The 11,055-nt window shown below is 38.9% G+C and overlaps 1 protein-coding gene across 1 annotated transcript; it reads left to right on the plus strand.

The window, feature by feature from the left end:
- Positions 1-371: 371 nt before the first annotated feature.
- Positions 372-10,419, plus strand: FAM53A (family with sequence similarity 53, member A; the record flags this gene model as incomplete). The annotated part of the gene is made up of 3 exons (XM_010148554.1): positions 372-635; positions 7,353-7,407; positions 9,617-10,419. Coding segments are annotated over exons 1-3 (936 nt in total), but the record flags the coding sequence as incomplete, so codon positions are not given.
- Positions 10,420-11,055: the final 636 nt, after the last annotated feature.

The raw sequence follows: 11,055 nt of genomic DNA on the forward strand, positions 1-11,055 counted from the left end.
GGTATCTGCATGTCTCATACGCTGTTCTAGCACACCTGGCTAAGGCTTCAGTAGTAGTTTAAATGAGGGAAAGCTTAAGTTGTTTTCTTTCTCCCTTGGATAAAAATTTGAGGTAGGATCAGTTTAGTAGTAGGAAACAGGAAAATAATTTCCTGGGTTTTACTGTGTATGAGTATTGCTTCCCTTCTGAAGTTGTGATCAATGAAATCTCAGTAGGAGTGTTCTCTTGTGAATGCAGGCATTGTAATTTGAAATGCTGGGCAATAGCACTGGTCAGAGTGGTATACTTGCCCAAACAAATGGTCTGAACATGAGTCCTGTTGTTATGACACTATGATTTACACAAGAATTTTTCTGACTTCTTTCTTTCTCTGTCTCAGTTTTACAGAAAATAAGACATGATACACTGACAACATTTGGAAATAAACATTGGAAATATGATGGAAGCATAAATCTCAAGACTTTAAAACAAAACAGAAATGGCTCACGAGTATTGAAACAAGAGACCGAAGAGCCTCCAACACTTCAGTGTGAGCAGTGGAAAAGGAACAACTACCATGGTAACACTAATAACAGAAAAGCTGCAGAACCAGAGCTTGGATGATCTGACATGTAAAACATACAATATTAATCTGGTAAGGATCTAACAAAATAGCATGTAAATGTGAAATGCAAAGTAGATTAAAAGTAATGCAAAACTACGTAACAAATTCAAGCATGTAGATCAGGCAGAATTCAGCCTCTTAAGTTGGGACTGGTTTGCAAGGTGGATGAGAGTTGTAAGGGGAAAATATGATACTTCAGTGCTTGGTCCTTTTTGAAATGATGCTTTCTTAGTTTAATGATCTTTCTAACCTTGCAGATTAATTTTAAATAGTTAACAAAATCCTGTTCTCCTCACAAAACCGGGTGTTCTAACAACTGAAAAGAATTATCAAAACTTCTAAGGTTTCCTTTCTCCCTAACAAAACTTCCTGTGGTATGTGAAGTTTTTCTTCATGTAGCCAAGTGCTTGGTATTTGGTGACAGTATTTACTTACAATAAGTGACCACTGTGTAGGTAACCAGCAGCACTGGGCAGAAGCAGAACAGGTCATCAGGTAAATATAGTTGAACTGCAAGTCAGGTTACTGACTACCAGACTTGTTGATGCTAGTAGATCCTTGCTTTATCATTGTCAGATGCCTGGTGCTCTGAAAAGTGTAGTATTTACTGGGTTACTTTCTTCTGGTTTAATCTGTGGATCTGGTGAGGTTCAAGCATGCTATACAAACACTAAGGAATCTATTCTCTTCACATCTCACTTGTGAAAGTGAGGTGTTATCTGTACTCGGTGTTAATACAAATAATCTCCCATCAATTTTGGGTCCCCATCTGAGAACCCCGAGACCATATTCTACATGTAATGCACTAGCTTGGTTTCACTGGCTTTGTGGTGGCACCTGTATGCGGATCAGACTTTTTTGGGACCAATGGGACACCAAAAAATTAGTTTGACTGAATGTCAAAAGTATAGTTCAACTCTAGTTCTGTTAATTTTTTTAATAGTAAATAGTACAATCATTGTACCTGCAGCATGTTCAATTACTTTAAAAGTAAGATTCTGCCTCTGTGGTACATAGGAGGCTTAACTGCTTTCTTATTTTTAATCCACAAGCCAGGTGAAGCATACCCTGAATGTGGTGGAGTTTGTGCACAAACACCTATAATTCTCATACATGAAGTGCATGATGCTCTGTCTAATAAGGGTGTCTACTATTAGACTTGAATCAAATGGTTTAAAAACTGTAACAGGTCCATTTAGGGTTCTCCTAGTAACTCCCATGTTTTTACTATCTTCACATTAAATATGTGCTATGAAAGGCATATATAAGGTCTTGGAATGATGCTAAGTCTTAAAAGTGCTTACTGATCTTGCATTTGTCTCAGCTAGCTCGATGAAGCACTTGGGATATGTGATGTGTAGGGACATTTACTAACAGGCAAACTCATGATGTACTAAACACTGTCCCTAGGTGTGAGCTAATGATGACCTGTAACCAGTAGCAGTGCTTGCCTAAATGTGTAATTTCTAGGTTTTGAGGCAGGTTTGCATAAATTTGCAAACTGAGCTGTCTTTTTATGGATAGTCACTCCTAAGTTTTGCACCAGAGACTTGTAAGAGGAGAGAAGGATGTATTACTGCTTTAATACTGTGTGGAGTCTACACAGGATTGTGCTGGCATGCTGTAATGCATTGTGGGTTGCTTGGTTTTTATTCCTGGCCTTATCTGTATTAAGGTAAAGCAGGGAAAAGAATGGAGTGGAATGGAAAATGGCAGCTATCATCTCATCAGTGGCTTCATCCACACCTCTCTGTCTGCTTTTCTCCCCTCTTTAATCTATCAAGTGATTGGTTTTGTAGATGCTTTAGTTCTTGGTGAAAATGAGTTCTGAGGCCAGGGACAGGTTTTGTCTGTACACAATGGCAGCTTGGGAAAGCGTAGAAATCATGAAGTGAAGTGTGGAAATTCAGAAGCAAGTGTGAATAAAAGTGTGCAACTAGGTTGCTCCCTACTGAAAAATTTATGTGAGCAAGTGATGGCTTTAACTAAAATGTGAACCTAAGATAATAGAAGGTACACTTCTACACTAGTCAAATTTTAATTTCAGTAAGACTGCTAGTGGGGGTCTTGTAAGTCATTCAGGTGTATGCTGTAGTTTCTTCTTACAGCAGCAACAACTTAGAGCAATTCTGAAGTGGGCTGGCCACACCTTTCATTACTTGTGCTGGCACAAAGTTCTGTGGGACCATGTGAGCTCATTGAGACTAACCTTTTTTGCACGGGATAATGTTAACCCTTATCAGTGTCATGATCCCTTCCACAATGTGTTGGTGCAAGCGCTTGTCTTAGCACAAGTAGGTAGAATAGCTGTGGAAAAGCTGTTCTGTAAAACAACTCATAAATGAGAGCTATAACAAAGAATAGTTCTTTCAAAGCCCTTTATCTTCCAGCTAACCAAGCTGGGCATTAAAAAAAAAAACATGGATAGGACATAATAGGGTTTTTCATTTGTGTAACCTCTATGATGACCAAGTACTTCACCTGTTGCCTGAGTGGGTTGTAAAATACTGGCTGTAGCTTCTGTTGCTACTTGTGAAGTGACATGCTAATTTTCCAAGCTGGTGTAACTTATTTTGCTAGTGCATGCTCAGTTATTTGTGCTGCACCTGCCTTCAGGAAAAAAACTCAAACGGTTTGGTTTTGTGCTATAGAAGCAGGAAGGTTGTTCTAAGCTTTTATTTATCTCAGTTGAGCGCGGTAGCTCACAAGGTAGAATTGTATCCCTGGTTGCTTGACTCCACCTGACAACAGTGAGATGGTCTGCAAATGTTATGACTTTCATGAGCTGATAGTGTCATTAAATCAAATACTTGGTCTTTGTTTCCTTGAACATAGATCTTTTGAAACTTAAAGTCTTGAGGGTTTTTCTGTGTGTCTTGGCTAAGCTTGTACTTTTTTGGTATTCATGTAGAAGCTAGTATTGGTGTTTGAAGTAAGTGTGGGTTGTAAGACTTTAAGGTGTGGTATTAAGAAGGAAATGTCAGCATCTGCAGACAGGTGTTCGTGGAAGGAAGAAGCTCTGCCATAAATCCCTTACGTACATACGGGGTTTCATTATTTTAAGTTTTTATGAAGCTGACTTGTGTTGAAAGACTTAGAAATAGTCTGACTTCCTTGGGTGGAATGCCACTAGCCAAAAGACTTGAGGGCTGTGTCTGAGATGTGACTTGACTATTTCATCTTCTGAGAAAAGGTCAGATGCTTCTCACTACTTCCTATCTAGTCATATTTGGAGGGTATTTAGTTGACATGGAGGCATAGCATGGCCTGTTCAAACAATGAAAGTCATACCTGTATGGTGGTAGTTAAATCTGTACTTGAATAATAAATGCTGGCTTTCCTGTGGTTTGGAAAGAATGCTGATAAATTGGAGGAAATCAAATATACTTGGAAATTGGAGAAAAGGTCTTGAAACTAAGGAAGTTAGTTTTAAAATGATTAGGATCAAGAAGTCTTTCGGAGAATAATGAGGAGGATAGCACAGGTGGTGAAGTTCTTACTGTAGTAGATTGGAGCGTATGTAGCTGGAACTATTTTTGTTACAGTTGGGGTTTTGCTAGAAAAGAACACTTATTAAATTAGTGATGTAAATTATAATTCATTGTCAGTCTCACTTGTGTGCCTCTCCATTTACCTAGTTCAAGACTAGGTGTCATCTTAAGTGAATATTTTAACGGAAGAACAGCTGCTAAGACTTGGTAAACCAATTTCAACTTGCAGTGCTGTCCTAAATGTCATACCATGCAACTCCCTTCCTTTTGAGAATAGTTTCTCCAAATGCACAAAAGTTTTACTTCTGAACAAGACTTTCAAAGCAGACCCACTGTCATGAATGAAGCAGACAATTCCAACCTGAAGTGAAACTTCTAGTTTTACTTTTTTGTTTTCCTTATTGTGGCTTTTCCCCCCACTGACAGACTTCCCTGTCAGTGTTCTTGGCAATTGCAGTCTCTTCTTGAGCATGATTATAAGAGCTCTTAATTCAGGAAACTTCAGGCAGATCCTAGCACAAGGGGAATGAAGGTGCGAGGGGGGTGGGGGTGGGTGGGCAGAGTATAGCCAACCCAGGAGAGCTGATAAACTGGTTCAGTGCCCTTTTACAGTAATAACAATAATCGTTAGTGGGAATTCTGCCATGTGCTGTATAGATGAAAAGATCCTCTCTCCTATAAACAATTTACAGCCTGATAGTCAGCTCAAGTTTGGGCTTCCCAACATCATTAAAATATGCTACCAGATAGTGTTTCCAAGTATTTTTAGTTTCAGTTACAGAAAGCCAAGTATATATTAAAAGGAGATTCTTTACTTACTCTCCTCTGTCATCCCTTACCTCAGTGCCTTGAGCTTTTACTGGAAATGGTGCAGCTTACTGTCCCTTTTTAATGTCACGTGTGACATTATTAATAAGGGTTTTTGGTCTCAGTCTCAAAAGAATTGCGTCTTTTGAGTAATTTAACACAATTCTGTATAAATGATTCCTTAGGAAAACAAGTTGTAGTTGTCTGTCTGCTTTCTCATAGAACTGAGCACTGACTTCACTACAAGCTGATCAGAAATAGCTATAAGGGCTGGGTTGCTGTCTGAGTTAGAGAACATTGCAGTCGTTCTCTGTAGTACAGATACTCCGTGTATGTGATCCCACTTTTTCCATGCCCCCCTTTGAAAAATGCTTTCAGTGCTTTGCAGCTGTCAGATGTAGTAGTTTAGTCCCTACTTGATGGACCATGCTTTTTAAGGTGGTTAAAGTGCAGGTAATTAAGTCAGGCATTCATGAAGAGGACCTTGTTAAGAGGCATTTGGCTGAAAACTACTTGTAAAAACTAAATATCAATCTAATAATTGCCACATGGGATTGTTCTTGAGGTTCTGTTCCTTCTCAGCAAGACCTTAGCCTGTGTGAGGTCTTTTAAACATCCCTGATCATTATGTTATGATTGAATCATTCTTATTCCCCTTTTCCTTGTGGTTCAGGATATGTTTGCTTTAAGACTTTTTGACATGGAATTTTGTTCCAAAAACGTATTTTCCTTTGTTATTATCTGATAGTTGAATAGGTCAGTATTGTCTTTCATATGGGGAAAACTGGAGAGGGAGCAATTTGCTGAAAAAATCTTTAAGTCTAATTTGATTTTCTCTTTCAGGGACAGCTGAAACCTAACTATTATTGTTACCTTAATGTGCTCTTGTGTTCATATTGTACCTTAGTAGCTGTTCAGAGTAAAAGACTGATAGTAGTTTTTAAATGTGTGTGCTATACAACTGGCTACTACAGTTATGAAAATCAAACTAGTGAAAGTGACTGCTCCTGTTGTCAAGTTGCAGACTTCAGATGGTTTGAATAGGGTTAATGAACTGCAAATCTGACAGTGATTCAGACTTGAAGTTCTGCTGTTTACTTTAAGTCGCCTTCCTTAAAAACAACTTATAAATGCATCTACAGATGCAAATGTAAAAGAAAAATCAAATGGCTTGTCTCATGCAGACATTGATTAAAAAATAAGATTAAAAATCTGATTGCTGTCCTATCCTTTCATCTGTTCCACTATTTCCTACTTCTTAAACAATAACACCAAGGGAATATTACCACAGCTCAGTGTTTGTATCTTGTATGGGGCTTAAGGACATGAAGTTGTCACTAGCACTCTGTCTATTGCTACACACAGCAAGAAAAAAGCTTTGTAGCCCAAGGATGTTTGTTTTAAAATTGACTTTGTATCTGGAAAGGAAGTGTATGTACAATGCTATCTTCTTTTGCTATACACAAAAAACAATGTTCACATAAAGTGTCGCTTGCTTTTTAAAGCAATCTTCCTCTCCATCCTGAGGTGGTGATGGGGGAATAAATAATGGTCTCTGGGCTCTGATGGAGCCTTAAGCCATTTATTTATAACTCCTCTATAGAAGGCTGGATAGCAAACTATTCTTTGTCTGATAAATCTAGACCCTTTAAGAAAGTCTTTGTAGTAATATTTTTCAAAGTAAAATTAGTTAAGAAAATGGAAAACATTCTGTAGAGAAATTTGTCTTGCTGTGCAGATGCTACTGATGAAGCTTAATCGTAAATTCTGAAGCCCTTTACACACGAATTATGTTTAAAGCATGGCTTCTACTTTGTTTCCAAGTAGTGAATTGTCACCAATAAACTGATTACAAAAACTGTCAGTCTGCAATAGATGATTTTTGGATAGGAAAGATATTTTTGATGGCTTTTGTACTTTAAGAAATAACAAACCTGCTCTGTTGATTCTTAAGAAAATGTAAGGTACTAGTAAAGCCTGATCTCAGCCCTATTCATTATGGGGATCCTTAAGAGTGTATTTAATTTGGATAAAGCTATTCCTGTTTCTTAAAGTGGAGTGTTTGTTTTTTTACCCTAAAAATTGAAAATGGAAACTTAATTGTCAGATTTTAATTTCCTCTCCACTGAAATAAGAATTGGATCAAAGCTTTTTCATTATGGGTGAATTATCACTCTTAATTTTGCAGTTTTATTCACATGGGGTGACGTTCCAACTCCTGAAAGAGTGATGCTTAGCAGCATATCAGAAAACATTACAAATAGTTAGATGCCAGAGGCTTTTTCTTTAGAAAGATCAGCTGTTCAGGAATTTCTTCAAGATGCCCGGCAAACCCTGTCCTTCTGAAGGCTCTGTTAAGTGCACATATAGGGAAACTGAAAACTGCATGCCGTTTCCTTGAGGTGTATGTTCTTTCACACAGTTGAAACTCTTTTCTGATTAATTTCAGTACTCATCTGAGAAGCTGAACAAAAGTGGCAGCTTGTTCCCTTTCGAAATCAACGGTAAGTTCTTCAGAAACCTTAGCTGTGCTCTACTGAGGTAATTGGTATAGCAAGCAGCCTTTCTTTTGTAAATAAGGTGAGGGGGATGGAGCATGCTGTTGTAGAGCCTGCTGGTTTAAGCTGGTCTTTGAACAATACTGGGAATAGCTGGTTGTTAGTTTTGTACTTGTGATCTGCTTTGCATAGTAAAAGCCCCTGTAACACTTTTTTTGGTGTGATATCTGCTATGGCGTGCAGAAGCACAGCAGTACTGTTTTTCATGCTAAACATCCCTGCAGGTTCTTCTGCTGGCTGAAAGTTCTTACATGCTTTGCCACTTAGAATACCCAGTTTGATGCAAACCATAAGTTGAAGTCCAGTGCCTTCATACAAGTATTATATACTTGGCCCTAGAAGAATAAGAGTAAATTGTATCTGGCAAAAATAAGGCAATTATTGATATATAAACTTCATTAAGGGATGGACTTGAAACTTTGCATGTTCTGTCGTGTTTTTAAGCATGGAGGGGTTTTATTTGCTCAGTGGGATTCCCCATATAATGTGAAGCTTGGTTTGTATGAGGTTTCAAAGGGAAATGGTATTTTTATCTTAAATACCATTACTGTGTAAACAATTAGAACATATGTACGGCTCTTGACTTTTTTTTACAGTAAAGTTTAAACCAACCTCCCAGCCTAGGAGAAAACTTCCTAAGGATTTTTAAAAATCAGGCCAGGCCAAGCTAGGAAACTGTCCTACAGTAGATGCTAGGAGTTTCAAACATTATCTGAATCCCATTGTGTTGGTTATTTTACTTGCATTGAATTATGGATGGTTCCTGCCTTGAAGAGCTTACATGCTGAAGGCAAAGCACAGTATGTGGTTGTACCCATCTGAAAGAATGGAGGAGGAAGGACAGAGGAATTCTAATAAAACATGTTGTTTGAATAGGCCAGCTGTCTGCACACTTAAATGATTTTGAGACAATAGGGTGTTCTTTAAATAAGATTCAAATAAACAGGATAATCCATGACATACTTTGGGCATGGAACATGTACAACTATTTGGGTTTGAAACTTTTAAAGCTACTCAGCAAATCTTTTATCTGTTGATTACTCTAAAATGTAGTTTAGACAGCCAACTTTAAGAATATACAAGTATTTAATGTTTAGGCTTTATCTAGGTTTCTAAAGTAGTCATAGGGAAAAATATATTCTTTCTTTTAAAGCTGGGTTGGTGAGACTTACTTGGCTAATTGGTTTAAATTAGCAAATTTTCTAACCAAGCATGAAGCACTGTTAACTGGCCAACAGTTTTGCTGCTTTTCAATTTGCAAATCCAAAGTCTGTAGTTCTTCTTACACTTCATTGTATAATGTGGAGGAACAGCTGTAACATGTGCAGAATGTTCTCAAAGAAATGCTTTACAAAAGAGTGAGAGGCTTCGCTGGCAGACTGCTTTTAACCCAGCATTGCCACTTCAGATGAGAAGTTGTGCACTATGGGTTATGTCTGTATTCACAGTAAAACTTGCAGGAGGTTCTTGAAGGATAATCACTTTATTTTATGCATTGAATTAAGATTTTTTTTCCCTACAATATGAGTGAAAAAGGAAACAATCCACAGTCTGATTAAACTTTATACTGTTTCTAATTTTAAAAGGAAAGCTTTTCACACCACAATGTGAACGCCCATTTCTCTGAAACTTTTCTGTAGTAAGGTATTCTTAATAGAAAAGCATAGCAGCCAAATGAAGGACAGCAGTCTATGAATTGATTGTCCTGCTCTCATTTAAAAACTATCCCTTGTGGGTTCTCACATTACTTGTTAATCCATTTTGGTTGGTTGTACCTTAGGCTGCTCACTGTTAGAGGTTTTAATTGTAGTATGTGCTACGCACTAGAAAGCAGATAAGGAAGCAGTCCCTGTTGCTCGCTAAGAAACACAGCGCTGTATTCTTCTAGTATACAGGAAGAAGCATTTAACAAGGTTTCTATATACTGGAATGCCAGGATTGACTCCTGAAATACTTTGGTCTTCATGGGGTTTTATGAATTTTCTACTTTGAAAGAAAATGAATAACCATAGCATGAAATTTTGATTAAGAACTGGGTATTTGTGGCTCATCTTCCTGAGCTTCAGTTTGATTCATGGTTTTACATTAAATTAGGTTTACAACAAATTGTCTCTTCCCTTTGCATCTTTCACCTGTATCTTTCTTGTGTTTTCAGAAGACAGCCCTTGGAAAGCTTTAAATGGGGGTTGCCCTATTCAGACTGACACAACAAGGAATTCAGCTTACCCTTTCCCAGTGTGCCCATTCAGCACCGGCACTGCCAGTAATGGTAGTCTGCAGTGGCAACAGGAATCTTCCAGTACGTCTATGGTGTCAGGATGGATAAGTGAATTAAACCTTAACGAAAACTCGAGTCAGCCGTTGGCACCGCCAACAAAACGCCATTGTCGGTCCCTCTCTGAGCCAGATGAGCTGGCTCGCTGTCGGTCACCGTGGAAGCCTGGCAATTCAAAGGTTTGGACTCCTGTGTCAAAAAGACGGTGTAATAGTGGTGGCAGCGCTACCTTGCAACGCTGCAACAGTCATGGAAGTGCAACCTTACAGAGAAGCACAAGCATCAGTCTGCCACAAAACGTACTGTCACTAAATAACATCTTCACGATCACCAGCTTCAACACGTCACCAGTACCCAGACCTTCCTCTGCCAGCAGCGGGTTTGTGGACAGTAGCGAGGGAAGCACAAGCTCGAGTACCCGCTGGAATTCTGGAGGCCCTTGTGACTTTAACCCAAGGCGCCGCCTCTCCCTCTCCCAGGAGCATATCACCGAGACGGGAAACCTCTTGCCTTCAGCCAACAGCACTCCCACCTCCACACCCGAGCTCAGCCGGCGTCAGGGCTTGTTGAGATGCCGCTCTCAGCCTTGCGTTCTGAATGAAAAGAAAAGCCGGCTAAAGCGCAGACGGGAGGAGGATGTACGATGGAACAGACCGTCATTAGACTTTTTTAAAATGACACGGGTGAGATTTTGCTTTCCTCTGTGTGAAGGGAGCTGATGCAAAAAAGCTACTTCTAGATAAACTGAACTAATTTGTAGTTAGTTGCTTGTATTTTAGTGCTGATTTATCGATTTCAGGAGTACAGCAAGCTGCTTACACTTGCCAGTGCTATACCCTGTGGCAACTTACTACTTACTTTTGGCCCAGTTCTTGAAGTCTGGTCTACTTGATATAATGTACAAAGAGCTCTGGAAAGATGATTGAAGCAGAGGTTAAAGAATTTAAAGAAAAAAGGCTTGTTCTTTAAATGCAAGGAAGCTGTGGGGAAGCAGGGGTATAGAGGGTAGGAAAAAAGTTAGGCCACTCTGTTCCTGGAAAACAGCGTGTAATGATTTTTAAGTCGTCTTGGTGCCAATCTGTTTGGTTAAGTGTTCTCTTACAGTCTGACTAATTCTGTAAAGCTAAGTAAGAGCAAGCAAACCCCTGTGTAAATCAGTTACCTAGAGAAACGACTGACAAGCAGTCAGAAATAGAAATAGTGTTCTAATGCTGCAACTGCAGATGGTGCACCTCAATGGAAAGGTGTTTTACTCCAGTTATTCAGAATTCTGCTTCTGTTGTGTGAAAGTAAAGGTGCTGATTTAAAAGCTAGTAACT

The sequence above is a fragment of the Eurypyga helias genome, unplaced genomic scaffold (assembly GCF_000690775.1).
Source record: "Eurypyga helias isolate BGI_N326 unplaced genomic scaffold, ASM69077v1 scaffold17733, whole genome shotgun sequence".
Classification (NCBI taxonomy): Eukaryota; Metazoa; Chordata; class Aves; order Eurypygiformes; family Eurypygidae; genus Eurypyga; species Eurypyga helias.